The following is an 18355-nucleotide window of genomic DNA, read 5'->3' as shown; positions in this document are numbered from 1 at the left end:
TCACTGCTCCCTGACCTTAATACATATTCTCTCATACTTGGTGGTGATTTTAATTGCTGGCTCGACCCAGTCCTAGACCGATCCTCTACCAACCCCGGCACAGCAAGTAAGTCAGCCCGTCTTATTCAGGCGTTCCTTTCTGACTACGGTGTTTGTGATGTGTGGCGTTCTTTACATCCATGTGACAGAGAATACTCTTTTTTTCTCACAAGTGCATCACACATACTCGAGGATTGATTATTTTTTTATTGATAATCAACTGATTCCCCTGGTTCATTCCTGTGCTTATCAGAGCATTGTCATTTCCGACCACGCTCCTGTGGTCCTAACCATGTCCCTTCCTGACCTACCTCAAAGAGACAGACAGTGGCGATTCAATTCAACTCTGCTGTCGGACAGAAATTTTGTTAAATCAATGGAAACGGAAATAGCCTTTTTCCTATCCACGAATATGACTCCAGGAATGTCTAGTCTAACTGTCTGGGATTCCCTCAAGGCTTATCTCCGGGGACAGATTATATCCTACACTGCTAGGGTGAGGCAAAAATCTTATAGGGAGCGATCAGACCTTGCCCGCCAAATCAAAGAGGTCGATGAAGAATATTCTCGGACTAAATCCCCAGATCTTTACAAAAAGCAGCTAGAACTTAAAACTAAATTTGACCTGCTTACCACTCACCCAATTGAACAGTCACTTCTGAAAAATAAAACCAGGTTTTATGTTTATGGAGACAAATCTGACAAATTATTAGCCAACCAACTTAAAGGCTCTAAGGCTAAACAAAATATTTCTAAGATTCGATTACCAAATGGCCATGTAACTACAGATCACTTACTCATAAATGAAGCATTCAGGGACTTTTATACCCAGCTATACACCTCGGAATCTCAGACTGATCGAGATGAGATTGCGGACTTTTTAAATAGTCTTAGTATTCCCAGTCTTTCACCAGATCTAAGGAAGACATTAGAAGAACCGATATCCCTGATTGAGATAACTCGAGCCATTTCTTCACTGCAGTCGGGTAAATGTCCTGGCCCTGATGGCTTCCCGGCGGAATTTCTAAAGAAATTTTCTACTCTGCTTTCCCCATTGCTATCTACAGTTCTTTCAGAATCCTTCAGCCACGGTTCCCTCCCTCCTTCTTTTTCAGAGGCCTGTATCACCCTCATAGCTAAAAAAGGGAAGGATCCTACTGAATGCGCCTCCTACAGGCCCATCTCCCTCTTAAACACAGATGCTAAAATCTTAGCTAAAGTCCTAGCCCATAGGCTGGAGAATGCCCTCCCCACAATTATATCTGAAGACCAAACTGGCTTCATTAAAGGTAGGCAGTCTTACTTCAACACAAGGCGACTGTTCAATATTATCTACTCTGCCTCTGAGGCTATCCCTGAATGCGTTGTTTCTCTGGATGCGGAGAAAGCATTCGACCGCGTCGAATGGGATTATCTCTTTGCTGTGCTGGACAGGTTTGGTTTTGGTCCGAACTTTCCCTTTAAAATCGTAAATGACAAATTCTCCTATTTAGGCATATCTGTGACAAGGAAACACAAAGACCTGCTCCAAGAGAATCTTATCTCATTGTTAAATGAGACCAAACAAATCCTTACACAATGGTCACCCCTGTCAATGTCTCTTGTGGGTCGCATCAATTCAGTTAAAATGACCATTTTACCTACATTTTTATACCTTTTCCACACCTTACCACTCTTTATTCCTGGTTCTTTTTTTCAGTCCCTTGACTCAGTTATATCTTCATACCTATGGCGGTGTAAACGGCCACGTTTGAACAAGACTCACCTTCAAAAAATAAAGTCTGCAGGTGGTCTGGCCCTCCCAAACTTTCGTTATTATTATTGGGCTGCTAACCTGCGCTGCCTTGCATTCTGGTCCTTCTACTGCGACGGCGCTGACCGCCCTGACTGGGTGGCGATGGAGTTACATCCAACTGATGACCTGTCAATTCCTGCCCTACTCGGCTTCTCACTTCCACTTCCTTCACTTAAATCAATCAAAAACCCAGTGGTTAAACATTCTCTTAGAATTTGGGCCCAATTTAGGAAGTTTTTTTGGTTTTCACAGCTTCTCTCTTCTTAGCCCCATTGCACCAAATCACTTTTTCAAACCATCCCTTGAGGACCCCACCTTCCAGGAATGGCACAGGAGGGGTATGATTCGTTTTAGAGATATGTTCATAGACGGCACCGTGGCATCTTTTGAGCAGTTAAGTAGTAAATTCAGCCTTCCAAAATCACATTTCTTTAGGTATCTTCAGGCTAGACATTTTGTTCTTTCCCAGACACCCAGCCCTGGTGCATCGATAGGCTTGACCACAGTTGACAAAGTTCTTGCCACAGACCCATTCAAAAAGGGGCTCATTTCATCTTTCTATGGCATGTTGCTGGATCTTAGGAGTGCCCCTACAGATAAACTCAAAGCAGCATGGGAGAAGGACTTAGGGCTTCCCTTATCGGAGGATACCTGGGAGTCCATACTCAAACTGGTTAATACAACCTCCCTGTGCGCACGTCACTGCTTAATCCAGTTTAAAGTGGTAAACAGGGCTCATATTTCCAAAGCAAAGTTATCCTCCATGTACCCAGATATTTGTCCATACTGTGTAAGATGTAAAGTAGCAGAAGCCTCTCTCATCCACATGTACTGGTCCTGCCCATGTCTAAACAAGTACTGGATGGAAGTATTTCACACTCTCTCTCTGGTGCTTAAAATCAGATTAGAACCAAACCCACCAACTGCCCTGTTTGGGGTCATGGAGGGAGGAAGGAAGTTAACCACTGCACAGGGGCACACTTTGTCTTTTGCCTCCCTTTTGGCTCGTCGGGCAATTCTGTTCAGGTGGAAGGATCCCTTCCCTCCTACTCGTGCACAATGGCTGGAAGACATCATGTCCTGCTTAAAACTGGAGAAAATTAGATACTCTCTTCAGCAATCAAATAAGTTCCAGAAAGTGTGGGGACCTTTTCTAGAAGCATTCCAGACCCTGTGAACTATACTTCATATTTCTTTTGTATTCCTAGTGCAGGCTTTTGATGTTAGAATGACCTCATATTGTGATTAGTAATCTGGCAGTGACAGGGGAGGGATTAGTTTGGTCTGTAGTTTGTTTTTGTTACTATTTTATATTTTTTCATACTGTTTAATTGTTTTTTATATTTTGTACACTGGTGTATGCTATGATCAACATGCCCATGCCTACTCAAAATATTTGTAATTGACATTCAGCATTTCACCTTTTTTACTTCGTGAAAGTTTCAATAAAAAGATCTTGAATGAAAAACTGTTCTGCCGGTAAACCTGAATAAACAGGGAAAAACACGGGACAGAGTCAGTTTTGGTGTGTTTCTCTCTCTCTTCCTTGCGCAACTGAAGGGAGGATGGTGACGTCACACCTGTCTAACCGACCTCTCAACGTGTCGAGGCGCCACCTGGTGGTGGAAGGTGGAACAGGAGCATTCCTGGGATACCGATCCCTATTAATTTCCAAAGCTCACCAAAGGCCAATCAAAATGAAAAAAGGAATATAATAACAAAAATGTGACTACACTTTGGTGTACGTCACACGCTCCCTGACAAAATAAGAAATGGCTCCTGGCATTTCAAACCAATTTTCTTTTCTTACACATCTCAAAACAAAACTACTACTAAACTACTCAATAAAGTGTGTGTGTAGCATATGTGTAGGGTGTTTGAGAGTACGGCATGTATGGTGAAAAGATGGTGGAATATGGTAAGGTGAGAAGGGTGGTGTGTATGGTGTGGTGTATGCATGAACTGTATTGACATTGGAATAGGGTTGTAGTGAAGGTTCACCAAGTTTCTGGTATGTGAACATCTTTCTTGGCCTCCTTTCTCTTGTGGGCCGCCTGATCTCATCAAGTGCAGGGAAGGGTACGACGAACTCTTCTTCCACAGGCCTAACATATTCATCGTCTTCACTTCCATTCTACAGTAACACCGGATCAGAATCAGGTAGGTATGATGTGCTTGGTTGTGTTTCGACTTGAATCTGTTCTTGGCTTGTTTCTTCCCTTGTGAGTGTTTCGTCATTTCTTTCTCTCCTCACAGGTACTGTAACATGTCCCTTTTCCCTTCCAGGTACTCGCTGTGGACTGTAGATTTCTTCAGGGACCGGATTTCTCTGGATCAAGGTAGGTGTGGTGTGGTAAGTATTCCCTTCTGTCTGTTCTTTTTCTCTGACAGGAATTCTCAACCAGTACCCTCCATGATCTCCTTCTGAATCTGAATCACTTGTGTCACTTTGGTGCTCTCTCACATTGGCATGACTTGGCTGACTATGTCTCTGTTTTGTTTGTCTCTTAGGTGTAATTTTAACTGGATGCAGTGGGTCTTGAACGGGTAGGTCGTTAACGAGCAACAACAGGTTCCGATAGTGAACTCTGGTTCGCTGCTCATTGCCGCCCTCAGGGTGGACTACATACACCGGGTTGTCCGTTACTTGCTCCTTGACAATATAGTAAGATCGGAGCTTCCCTGGGCCACCACGCTCGCTAAGATTCCTTACTAGGACTCTATCTCCAGGACGCAGAACTACACCTTTCAGTTTCTTGTCATAGTAGAACTTGCCTCGTGCACTTGATTGTCTACTGTTCTCGCTGGTGATCTTGTACGCTTCAGACGTCTTTCTTGCCCACTTCTCTGCGTAGCTCTTGTGTGATACAGGGTCTTTCTCTTCCATCAGACCAAACAACAAGTCTACAGGGAGACGGGGTTGTCGCCCATACAGGAGATAGTAGGGTGAGTACCCAGTAGACTTGTGGCGGGTGCAATTATAGGCCTGTACAGTATGTTGGAGGTGGTCTTTCCAGCGTTCCTTCTCCTTTGCACCAAGTGTCCTCAACATCTGCAAGAGTGTTCGGTTAAACATCTCTGCCGGGTTGCGTTGAGGGTGATACGGTGTCGTTCTGGAATGTCCAACTCCAGACTTCTGACGAAGGGTTTTAAAGAGCTCGTTTTCAAACTCACGGCCCTGGTCGTGGTGTAGGCGACCAGGGTATCCAAAGCGTTGGATAAAATCATTGAAGATGCACTCAGCTGCTGTCCGTCCGGACTTATTCTTTGTTGGATAAGCTTGTGCGAATCTTGTGAAATGATCCACAACGACCAGGATGTATTCTAACCCACCCCGGCTGGTCTCCAGGTGCAGATAATCAATACATATGAGGTCCAACGGTGAGTTTGATGTGATCGTCCCCATAGGAGCCCGGACATGGCTTACTGGCTTTTTCTCTTTTATACAGGGACATTTCCTCGTGACATACTCGACCACTTCCTCCTTCATGAACGGCCAGTAAAAGCGTTGTCATGCCAAGGACAGTACTCGCTCTGTTCCTACGTGCCCCATATTGTTATGAAGGTGCTTCAGGACCATAGACTTGTATTTGGCAGGGAGAACCAACTGTTTCCTTTCACAGGTCACAGGTCAGGTCAACTGTTTCCTTTCACAGGTCACAAGTCCACTTTCCAGGTGCAGTTTGTTCCATTCATGGAGGAGTTTGCTTGCTGCTCTACTCGTGGCCTGTCTTGTGTCATTGTTCAACACTGCATTGGCCTCTTTCAGCTTGATAACGTCTCCTATCGCTCTGTCTTCCCTTTTGAGCTTTGATCAGCTCATCCCGGCTGATGGTTGGGATGACTGAGGGCTCTGGAGTAGTGTCTGTAGCAAGTGTGAGGGCTGCGATCCAGGCTACATCTTGTTTCTGGGCGGCCATGCTCCCATCCCAGGTTGCACGCACAACTTCCTGTGACAGCTCCTCACTGCACTCAGCTACATACTTGTCCATGTCAAGGGGTAGACGTGACAGGGTGTCCGCATCTATGTTCACCTTTCCAGGTCTGTACTTGATCTCGAACCGGAAATCAGACAACTCCCCCACCCACCCGTGTCCAACGGCGTTAAGCTTTGCCGTACTCATAACGTACGTGAGGGGGTTGTTGTCTGTGTAAATCTGTAAATTTCTCATACACTGCCCATTTTAGTGCCAAGAATTCTAGCTTCCCACTGTGCAGACGATAGTTCTTCTCTGCCTTGGACAACGTTTGGGAACCATAACCTAGTGCTCTCAACTTGCCTTCCTACCGATGATAAAGTACAGCGCCAAGACCCTGCTCTGAGGCATCAGTGTGCAGTGAGAATGGTAGGCTAAAGTCTGGGTAGGCCAGCACTGGTGGGTGGGAGAGTAGGTCAATGAGCTGTTCCAATACTCTCTGGTGTTCGCTGGTCCAGTTCACAGGAGTTCTAGAGAGCAATTGGGGACCTCTGCTCTTTCCTCGCTGGGGCTGAACTAGTGACTGGTTTGGTTTGACTTGGAGGAGCTCATATACTGGTTTCGCAATGTGGGAAAAATCCTGGACGTAGCTGCGGTAGTAACTCAAAAATCCTAGGAGTCTCCTTACATCACCAACCGTCTGTGGAGTCTTATTTTTGAGGGACTGCACAGCCTCCAGGTCTTTGGATCAATTTGCACACCATCTGCAGATACAAGATGACCCACATACCGGACTTGTCTTTGAAACAGTTCACACTTTTCGGGTCTCAGCTTCACGCCATGTTCTTGGAGTGCTTTCAGGACTTTGCAAACTCCTTCTACGTGCTCTTCGAATGTTTTTGCGTAGCAAAGAATGTCGTCCAGGTAAGGTATACAGGTTTCATCCCTGAGGGAGCACAACATCTCTTCCATGTTCCTCTGGAAGGCTGCGGGTGCGTTTGACAGGTTTGACAGGATGAAACCTTGTTGGTAGGCCTTGCCCTGATCAAGGATTTTAAACCACGAATGACCACCCAAGGTGTCAGTCAGATCCTGGATCCGGGGTAACGGGTGTCTGTCAGGAATTGTTTTCTGGTTCAGAAGTCGATAATTATGCAAAGGCGCAGTGAGCCATCCTTTTTGCGGACGCACACGACAGGAGCTGAATCAGGAGACTTTGATTTGACAATCCATCCCTTTGCTATGAGGTCTTGGATGTACTCCTTCACTTCGGCAAACAAGGGTTTTGGTATTGAAGAGTATGCTCTCTGCACAGGGATGTTGTCTTTCAGGTTTATCGCCATCTGTAGACTTGGGATGCACCCAATATCATTGGCGTCCCTGGCAAACACTGCTGACTCCTCATACAGCATCTTTCTTGCCACTCTCTGTTGTTCTTCATCGAGGTGGCTTATGTCGACTGGCGGCTCCCATTGTGGCGGTGACAGACTTGTATCAGTAGGAGTTGTAGTGACACTGTGAACTCTTGTGTCCTTTCCAGGTGAGTTAGTGTCAATTATCTTCTTAATTGGCTGGACACTACCCATGCCTGATTTGCGGGGCAAGGTTATGTCATGCTTCATGTGGTTTCCCACGGGAACAGCTAAAAATGGCTTCTTTTCGTTCTGAACCACCAGCAGACCCTCGCCGATATCAAGCTGCTGCAGCTGGACATTATTCTCGTCAGGTTCAAATAACACCAGAGTATCTGATTGGTCAAGGTTAGGTGGGAGTCAGCACTTTACCCAGGCGACACTGCCAGTGGGGATGACTGTCCTGCTGCCCTGTCCTCAGACGTCCCTTATCCCTGATGTGTATCAGATTTCTTTGCCTGGACAAAGTGCACAATGGTCTCAGCAGTGTCATTGGGGATTGACATAGCTCCCATCAGCAGACGGGTTAACACCAGGAGTAATCTCTCAGGCTTTCCCTTTATCAATTCTTCCACCACATTGAACCCGATCAGTGGCGTTTCTAAGGGCAAGTGGCTAACGAGGAACGGCACTTTGATAGCCAAGTTGGGGTCTTCATTTTCGGGCAAACTGACAGTGATCGCAACCCAACCATTGAACGGAATAAGGTCTCCGTTATTTACAGCGTATACTTTGAGCCTTTCTTCGTCCTCCATAAGCTCAGTCAGTGGTCGTATGTCAAGGTCAGGTAAGTATGTCTCTTTCCAGGAGCGATCAACCATGCTCACTTGGGCCCCCGTGTCTTGTAGGGCACTGACTGCTAGACCATTCAGGAGACACTTAGTTAGGGCTTTCTTCCCTATTAGCTTGGCAATTGGTTCATTAGGGCAGGGGTTCCCAACCTCTTTTGTGCCAAGGACCAGCAGAAGTATAAACAAAAAGCTCAGGGACCGGTTGACAATTTATGTCAATTTTAATAAACATTTTAGAAATAGAATTTTCCACATCAGTAGATTCGTCCACTTGTATTGCATACCACGGAGATGCTTTTATTCTGTCCAGCAATTGTCCCTCAATATCCGCGGCAATATCATCAATTCTCCTGGCAACAGTATTGTTGGAAAGTGGAACCTTTCCCACTTTGCCAGCTGCTTTTTCCCCCAAAAGTTCGAGGCAGATGTCTTTTGCAGCAGGCAGTATTAGCTCCTCTCCCAATTGTAAAGGGCTTTTTAGCTTTTGCAATCCGGTGAGCAACGAGATATGAAGCCCTCGTTGCAGCAACGTTAGCTGATGTTGTGGCCTTTAAAACTTGCTTCTGCAAATCTAACTCACGTTTTTTCCTTTCGAAAAAATCCACTGGTTTGTCTTTGAGAGAAGGATGTTTTGTATTTAAGTGTCTTTGAAGCTTGGATGGCTTCATTGCTTCGTTGGCGAGCGTTTCTCCACATAAAATACATAGTGGGTTTGGCGCCTCCAAATCGACGTTGCAACAAATCCGTATTTTATATACATAATGTCGTACTTGCGATTAAAGCTTTTGCTTTTCTTTTTGGTAGGATTTTCCACTTGTTCATCACTATTTCTTTTACTCGAACAACCAGTAAAGAAACGGCTCATGGAGGTTTGCTGAGGTCCGCTCATCTCTGCAGCTGACTGTACCTAACCTGCATACAGCACCTGTGCATTGCGCTGTTCAGTCCGGTCGGGTACCAGAACTTATTGTCCGCCAAGCCATGACAGGGCTGCCACTCAAAGAAACACATTTCGATTTATACAAGTTTTGGATGAAATTATATGACAAAAAAATGCAAAAATTGTTTTCTTAAATTTAGTATGAGGTTGCTTTAATTATGTGGCAAATGATAATACACACGAGAAAGATGGGTACTTCAATGAAAAATAGATATTTTATTCAACTTTGCTGCTGTTCATACAAAAAGTAAATAAAAAAAACAAGGACAGGCACAGTGATCAGTCAGTATAGACATAAATCCATAAATAAATAAACCTCTGTCCATTATTTTTTCATTTTTTAAGGACAGGCAATTGTGTTATATAAAAAATAAATGATAAAATAAAATAAAACGCCTCGTATTTTTTCTACATCAAGTGGGTAAATGGGTTCTGGATGGCAGGACGTACTCTGGGTTGAACTGGTGCATCATTTGTTGAAACCCGTCACCATCAACCGTGGAGAGCCTCATATATCAGATCAGCTGCAGTATTGATCAGTGAGCGCAGTCGTCTGGTGCGGGGAACACGTCTGCTTCTTTTGCAGAAAGGGGTCCATGGTGGCTCTTCATCGGTCTGCACACCCTGGGTGGGGTTGGCGAAAGGGCCTTTCTGTGTGGAGTTTGCATGTTCTCCCCATGTTCCCTTGGGTAGCTAATGTGAGCTACCCTCACAAAACCATGCAGCAGTCCTGGGCTATACTGCCCCCTCTGGCCAACCGGGGGAAAAGATGGGGTGGGGAGGATCTGGCCAGAATAACGTGATCCTTCCACGCGCTACGTCCGGCCAGAGAAACCCCACCCTGTCTGGTGAAAAGAAGCTGTCCGTCACTCCTCAGGATAAGAAGGAGACCTGAGCTCAGTGCAGGGCCCTCCCTGGTTGGCAGAGGGGAGCAATGCCCAGGACTGTTACTTAGGCATGAGGCACTGGGTGATGAAATGGGTAAAAAAAATCATAAAAAAAGAAAACAAAGCGTTGGTTTTTAAAACTCAAACTAAATTAAGTTTTCTTTGGAGAAAATGCTGCAAGAGGCGTCACTAAAAGCCGGGGGACACTGTTCGCTCTTCTGCCCCGCCCGCCCCCACTGCCCTCGTGAACAAAACAAAAACCCATACACACTCATACACACACCCAACCGTGCACAACCAGTGTTCAGTGTTTTGGATATTTCAGCTTAAATTTCAAAACGTTAAATAAGTTCAATGAAGTTCATATCATCTATATTTACTAGCTTGTTTGGTTTCTTCTGTAATTGGACACACGGTTTGTCATGACACCTGAAAAATGCCAGGTGCTTCATGGCGAGCTGTGCCTGGTGACAGAATAAATTAGACAAGCTAAAATGATTTGTTTACTGCATGAGCTGTTGCAATTTCCTTCTTTTTTGCACTTTAAATGGATATTGAAAGACCCATTTGAGTTCTTTATTTTTTAGTTATTTCACAATAATTATTGTGAAATTATTATTTCACTAGTTATTTTACAGTCATATAATTCAGGCAACAGCTCAAAAAACATTTTTAATAACACTAACTCACATCAATATCGGATCGGATCGAATCAAATGGTGATAAAAAACAGAAGGGCTAATACAGCATTTAACTTTTTTACTTGAAACCTTTGGGAAGCGACCGCACGGCAGAAAGGGGGTCATTCTTGTTTTGATATTTTTATTAGGGGGTAAGGCACAGTTGAACAGGAATAAACAAAAAAAAGATATACAGTCTACCTCCTTTTTTTTTTTTTTTTGGGGATTAAGAACAGAACAAAAAATCCACACAAAACAATGACAAATACACGAAAATTATTATATTCTTATATATAAGTAATATTTAAGTATTTAAGCTAAACAGTATGAATTAACAAAATAGATGAATAAAAAGGGGAAAAAAAAAAAAGAAAAGTAAATAAAAAGGAGGAAGAAAGAAAGGAATGAGAGAAGAGAGGGAGGGGGGGGGATCCGTCAATCAGGAGGCAGGGACTGGAGAGAGTGGAAGAATGTAAGAAAGGGAAGCCACTTATTATAAAATTTGTTGCAACTACCTTTCAGTGAATATTTAATCTTTTCCAGCTTCAGAAAAAACATGGTGTCGTTGAGCCACTGGGTACTAGAAGGAGCCTTAGTCGACTTCCAGTGGAGAAGAAGGTGGCGTCTTGCCAGTAAGGAAGTAAAAGCCAAAATGTCTATTTGGTTTGAAGTAAACCGGCCATGGTCCTCTGGGAGCCCGAATATGGCAACATGGGGGGAGACTTTTATATTCACTGAGAGTATTTTTGACATGGTGTCAAAATAATTCGACCAAAAGCGAGAAAGTAGTGGGCAAGAGTAAAACATATGGGTTAAATTGCAGGACGAGGCATGACATTTGTCGCATTCGTCAGTGACACTGGGATAGATCTGTGAGAGTCGAGCTTTAGAAAAGTGGACTCTAAACAGTACTTTAAACTGTATAAGTGTAAGACGAGCGCAGGATGAACTTGTGTAAATTTTTTTAAGAGCAGCGTCCCACCAGTCATCCTCCAAATTTAGATCCAGTTCATCTTCCCAGACAGCCCTAACTTTAATAACTGGAGAGAGATCGAAAGACAGAAGGTCATCGTAAACCTTAGAGATCAGTGATTTTTGAAGTGGATCATGGTTTAAAAGCACCTCCCACTGTAGAGTCGGCGGAGAGGATGGAAAAACTGGAAACAAAGCTTTAGCGCAGTGTCTAATCTGAAAGTATCGAAAGAGATGAGAAGGCGGGAGATTAAATTCACCTGAGAGATCTGCAAAGCTGCGAAAGATACCATCCTTGTAAAGATCTCCAAAACTTTTCAGGCCCTTATTATGCCATATGAGAAAGGTTGAATCTGTAAGCGGAGGTCGAAATAAATGATTGTTCAGTAATGGAGCTAAAGTAGATGCTGACTTAAATTTGAAGTGTTTCCTAAATTGATACCAAATTTTAAGTGTGGAGTGAACCACTTGATTATTTGTAAAGACAGAGAGGTTGGATGGAATAGATGAGGTAAGTAGAGCAGGTAAAGAGGATGAAATGCATAACTGTGCCTCCAATTTACACCATGGCATATTCACCGATTTGAACCAAAATGAAATTTTTTGAATATGTGCTGCCCAATAATACAGTTGGAAATTGGGAAGTGCCAGTCCGCCATTGAATTTACATCTCTGAAGTGTGGATTTGCGGATTCTAGGAGCCTTCCCACACCATAAGAAGTCAGAAATAGTTTGATCAATTATTTTAAAAAAGTGTTTTGGTAAGAAAAGTGGAAGACAATGGAACAGAAATAGAAATTAACTGCGTTAATTCTTCCAATTAATGAAAGAGGTAAGCTTTTCCATCTATGGAGGTCAGATTTAATTGTAGACATTAAAGGTGAGAGATTAGCAGAAAAAAGAGAGCTTAACGTTCTGGTTACGTTGATCCCAAGATACCTAAAGCCGGAAGGACTAATCTTAAAAGGGATATCTGACTGTACGAGCTGTGTTGCTGAGTCATTAATGGGATAGCATTCACTTTTAGATACGTTCACTTTATAGCCTGAGAAAGACCCGAATCTCTGGAAAGCAGATAAAATTGAAGGAATGGAGAGGACAGGATCCGAGACATATAACAGTAAGTCATCAGCCTAAAGTGACAGCTTATATTCTGTTCCCAATCGGGAGATCCCAGTAAAAGTGGGGGAGGACCTCAGAAAGATTGACAGGGGCTCTATAGCTAGTGCGAATAATAGGGGAGAGAGGGGACACCCCTGTCTGGTGCCACGGGCTAGAGTAAAAAAATTGGACTGAATGCCATTAGTGGAAACGCTTGCTTGTGGAGACGTGTAAAGGAGACGAATCAAAGAAATGAACCCATTCCCCAGCCCAAACTTCTTCAGTACAGTAAATAAATAGTCCCATTCAATCCTATCAAATGCCTTTTCAGCATCGACCGAGATTACGACTTCAGGTGTTGTGGTGACAGTTTTAGAGTGAATAATATTTAAAAGTGTCCGCACATTAAAGAATAACTGTCGCCCCTTAACAAATCCTGTCTGTTCATTTGAAACAATAGTTGGCACAATGTTCTCCAAGCGATAAGCCAAGGCTTTAGCAAGGATCTTAGCATCTACATTTATTAACGAAAGAGGTCTGTATGAGCCGCAGAGAGTTGGATCCTTATCTTTTTTTAAGAGGAGACTTATGGAGGCTTGCCTTAAAGTGGGAGGAAGAGTGCCATGTTCCAGTGATTCCTTATAAACAGCATGCAATAAAGGGGACAATTTATCCTGAAATTTCTTTAAAAATTCCACTGGAAATCCATCAGGGCCAGGAGCTTTGTTATTTTGCATACTTCTCACAGCGAGATTAATTTCTTCTACCGTTAATGGCGAGTCAAGATTTTTAGCAGCATCGGAGCCTATAACAGGAAAGTTGAGGCTATCTAAGAATGAATTCAATTCAGTGGAGCCAGAAAGGGGGTCATTCTTAAAGTGGTGCAGCGCAGAGATGGAGGGGGATATGAACTGGCCTGAAAAAAATGTTCAGTCAAAAATATATTTTTTGCTTTCATCCCTGTATAATATTAATATTATAATATTCATATATAATAATATTATATAATAATTGTTTGGGCCAGGATAAACGGGAAAGAGCGGTGTGCTGCTACTGCTGCTGTGAAAGGAGTTGTTACCATAGTAACCATAGTAACAACTCCCCCTCCCAACGACAGAAAGTGCCGTGTGGCTCTGTTTAGTACGTCCCAATGAATGCATACTACTGATATTTACTCAAAAGTGTGCCGAACTTAAGTATATTTTTTGAGTATATACTGTTTAGTATGGCATTTCGGACGCACCGTCAGACTCGCCTGTTCTCAGCTGCACCTGAATAAAGCTCCAAACCTGCAGTTCCAAAACTTGATCATATTTTAACTACTGATTTTATCTTTTGTTCATATTTCTTTATTTTTTGTTTGAATTTTAAATCATGCTTTTTATTTATGTTTTAATTCGTGTCTTTGTAATTGCCTTGTTGAATTGTGCTATAGAAATAAACTTGCCTTGCCACTCAGCAGTAAATGTATCAAAATAATGCCACATGATGCTGCTTCTAGTTGGAATTTCCAGTTGAAGGGCAACAAGGGAAGTAAAGCAAGTTTTCACATCTTTACTGGCTAACTGAAGGAACAGAGACAGCTTCCTGTGCTTTCACCCTCAAGGCAATTTTATTTCTACAGCACAATTCAACAACAAGGTGATTCAAAGTGCTTTACAAACATTTAAACATGAATAAAAAGCACAATCTTTAAAATTTTAAACAAAAAAGAATGGATAAAAGTCAGACAAAAATCAGTAGTTAAAATATTATCAAGTTTCCAAACAAGTTTAAATGTAAAGCGTCAGTTGAACCTGAATGTTTTCTGAAATCGTGGCAGAAATCTCAGCATCGTCTGAAACCTCTATTTTTCAACTTCTTGAAGGAATGTGACGTTAAAAAAAATGCCAAAAAGAAATATCATTAGTTTTTTTGATTACACAAATTATTTGATCACTTGGTATTTACTCAAAAAGTTGTACATGGAATATTTTTAAAGCTACAGCAAATTATTTTTGATGTAACTGAAAAGAAAATGCTAAAATGGAATTTTCAGTGCCTTTTCCTTTAACCTCAAACTCTCTTTTTTTATGTGTCTTTGTCCAGTGCTTGTTTATTTGCATCTCAACCATTCTTCATATCTCCTGAGTTTTGGTCATCACCTTCTGGTGCTGCAGTTCTCTGCCCTGGTTTTGCCTTTCTCCTTTCAGAACTCATGTTTTCTCACCAATGCAAAGATGTTGCAGATGTCTCGAGCTTTGGCCTCTGGGGCTCCACTGGGGTTTGTCCACCTTAACTCTGCACTTCCACAGCGCTCTGGTGAAGCAAGCAGCCAGAGAGAGCCGCAGAGAGCCCGAGAAGAAGGCGCTGCCTAAGCCTTTAGGGGCGGAGCATAAGACCAGTCACCTGTCTCAGGCCCATTTATTGGCTGGAGCTGTGAAAAGGCGCAAGTACGAACACATGTCCATCTGTTAAATTTAATATGTATTTTTTGAATGCTTGGTCAGATGTCCATAAATCTGCTTTTCAGTCATTAAATGATCTGCTCCTCTCAGCAGCTGGTCGCTGCCCTTGCCTGTACTTTACCGGTTTAACCAACACATTTTAAGGTTTGGATAAGGAATAAACTATACGGAGTATTAATGCCAGGCAGGAGAAAAATACAAATGAGGAGGATTTTTTTTTCATTATGCACTTTGAGAAAAAAGTCGAAATGTGGAGATTAATGTTGAAGTACAATTTCGACTTTATTCTCGAAATTTCAACTTTATTCTCGAAATTTTGACTTTATTCACGAAATTTCTACTTTTATTCACAAAATTTCGACTTTATTCTTGAAATAGTCTTTCAACATTAATCTGGACATTTCGACTTTTTTCCCAACATTTCAACTTTTTTCTCGAAGTGCACAATTAAAAAAATAATCTTGCCCTCTCAAACATTTTTTCTCCTGTCTGGCCTTAATACTCTTCCCTATTTAGACCAACTACAACCCCCTGATTACAAAAAAAAATGGAATCCCCCCTCATATTCAGTCAGCTATTTTTGAAAAGAAAAAAAAAATCACTCATATTACACAAAACTATTTGATTAATTGGACCTTTTTCTAAAGCTGATGCAGTGTGTGACGCGCCTTGGTAAAACTGTTAGGTTTAACTCATAAACCTTCAATTGTTTTGAATTCCTTTTTCTTTCTTTTTTTTTGAAGGGTGATTACTGCTAGCTGGCCATGTCAATGATTTGATCTCCTTTTCAGATTAAATGTTTTACTGCTCTTTGATATGTTGTAAGATGCAACATCCTCCTAAAAATGATGACATCATCATCACCACCACAATAAACATTCTTTTACAAAATAAACAGCTGAATGAACACTGCCTAAGAGTGGAGTGTGTCTAAATCTTCTCAACTGTGTTTTCTAACGCAGCTCCTCGCAGTCATCAGACAGCAGTAAGAAGCTGAAGGTGGAAATCACGCCAGCAGCAGCAACAGAAGAGACAGGAAATGGAGAAAGACTCACAGGTGCGCTACAGTCTGTCTTTCCACACAGGGACTCTGCCTTTAACGCTTACACTGAAATAGCCTTTTTTTTTTTTGCTTTGAAAAAATGTTTTAAACTTTTTAAATAAGAAAAATAAACTAGTGCTGTCAGGCGATTAGAAGAAATTATCTAATTAATTACAGGATGTATTATTAATTAATCTAATTAATCGCATTTTAATCTCATATCTGCTAAAGGTCTCCAAATAAAGAATTTGAATTCTAGGACATTACAAAGTTGCAGTGCATGACTAATCAATTGAATACACTAAGAAGAGAAGATTTGAAATCTACATTTTTGTTGGTGAAGTGTGTTTCATAAATGAAAGTCAAAAGAAAAAGCTCAATCACATCAGCAAACCAATTAGGCCAGGAGCATTATTCAAAAATGCAATGCAAGTACAGTTAAATAAATAAAATTCAGAAATAAAATAAGGCTGAGTCTCAAATAGGCACTTAAACAGACTCTCAATTCAAAATTAAAACTAAAGCTGACTCAATACAACAATTCAAGTACTAGTAGCTGTAACATTTACAGTGGAACTTGTCCGGACATGTTTAGCATTTAAATGATAATTCAGGCTGGAGCAGTTCCGCTGAGAGGAAAATTCTTTTTTACCAAATAAAATGTACAAATCACTGCGTTCTTGTTGATAGTCCCGTCTTCTTTCTTTTTATACATAAACTTTGTATAGATTAGATTTGCTGAGTCGCTCCCCTGAGTCGTCCAGGTCTGTCACTGCTTTGTTAGTTTGACTAGCAACAAGTGAACTACGGCTCAACAGCGCCCCCTAGAATACTTTTCTCTGCCATAACTTTTGAATGGTTTGACATAAAGAGTCGTGGGTGGTGTCATCAGACTCTGTATTGATTCCTTGACCATAATTGGTGAAAATTAGCCCCGCCCCTTCTTCTGATTGGTTGTCCCTATTTTCTGACTATAACTTTTGAATGGTTTGACATAGAGAGTCGTGGGTGGTGTCATCGGAATCTGTATTGAGTCCTTGACCTTCATTGGCCTGAATTAGTCCCCCCCCTTCTTCTGATTGGTTGTCCCTATTTTCTGCTATAACTTTTGAATGGTTTGACATAGGAAGTCGTGGGTGGAGTCATTTATGATATGCTTATGGGGGACAGTGGCCATGAGTGCGAGCGCCCGTTCATCGCTGCTTGCAGCTTTAATTGTGTCTTAGGTTTTGTTTGGCCTAAACAGGGTTTGCTTTGTCCTCAAAAGAATATCACATTAACTACTAGAGGAGTTAATGTGATATGATGATAATATGAATAACAATAATTATCATAATATATTTATGATAATATTAATAACAATAATAATCATAATATATTTAACGCGCCTTTTCTAGCGCTGATAGTACGAAAGAGTATTAGGGCCAGGCAGGAGAAAAATAAAAATAATATTTTAGAGGAGGAAGATTTTTTTTTTATTGTGGACTTCGAGAAAAAAGTCGAAATGTCGAGAAAAAAGTCGAAATGTTGAAAATAATGTTGAAGTACAATTTCGACTTTATTCACGAAATTGTATTTCGACTTTATTCTCGAAAGTTTGACTTTATTCTCGAATTTTGAAAGTCGAAATGTCGTGAATAAAGTCGAAATTTCGAGAATAAAGTCAAACTTTCGAGAATAAAGTTGAAATACAATTTCGTGAATAAAGTCGAAATTTTAATGTTGAAATTGTATTTCAACATCAATCTCGACATTTCGACTTTTTTCTCGACATTTCGAAAAAAAGTCGAAATTTCCAGAAAAAAGTCGAAATATCGAGAATAAAGTACAATTTCGAGAAAAAAGTTAAAATGTTGACAAAAAAGTCAAAATTTCGTGAGCTGAAAAATAAAGTTGAAATGTTGAGAAAAAGAGAGATTCAACCGGCGACGCTTTTTTTTTGTTAGTTTGTCTCGGCGCTGCTGAAAAGTCAGCTGGAGCCGCGAGCAGCTATGAAGTGACAGAGCTCCTGGTAGATCTGGTCGTTCCCCATCACCCGCTTAGAACCTCGGCAGAATAGATACAGAAAAAGTACCTACTCGGCAGGCCTCCACCCGCCTCCACCCCTAGTGGAGAAGCGCAAAACCGGGACGAGGAGAGTCGAGTCGCGCTGAGTAGGTACTAGTGGAAAAGCGCCAATAGTGGATCGGAGGCTTCGGGCTACCGGCCATGAAGAAACAGCCAGGTCATGAGCTTCCTGAAGCCCTTTATGGAGGAAAGAGCTGCCGGCAGCAGCAGCATGCCTGCAGGTGCCAGCCAGACTAGTAGCCAGCCAGGCCACGGAGCCCCTAGG

The 18355-nt window shown here is 42.0% G+C and overlaps 1 protein-coding gene across 4 annotated transcripts in view; it reads left to right on the top strand.

The window, feature by feature from the left end:
* The window catches only part of psme3ip1 (proteasome activator subunit 3 interacting protein 1), a 34195-nt gene that overhangs the window by 13323 nt on the left and 2517 nt on the right, over nucleotides 1–18355 (top strand). For all 4 annotated transcript variants that reach the window (XM_061722349.1, XM_061722350.1, XM_061722347.1 and 1 more), the window contains exons 5-6: nucleotides 14828–14966; nucleotides 15944–16038. In XM_061722349.1, the coding sequence (XP_061578333.1) occupies nucleotides 14828–14966; nucleotides 15944–16038 (234 nt within the window). The remainder of the gene's footprint in view (nucleotides 1–14827; nucleotides 14967–15943; nucleotides 16039–18355) is intronic.

This window comes from Cololabis saira, chromosome 5, assembly GCF_033807715.1.
Source record: "Cololabis saira isolate AMF1-May2022 chromosome 5, fColSai1.1, whole genome shotgun sequence".
In the NCBI taxonomy this organism is placed as follows: Eukaryota; Metazoa; Chordata; class Actinopteri; order Beloniformes; family Belonidae; genus Cololabis; species Cololabis saira.
This window is presented reverse-complemented; position numbering and strand designations above follow the sequence as displayed.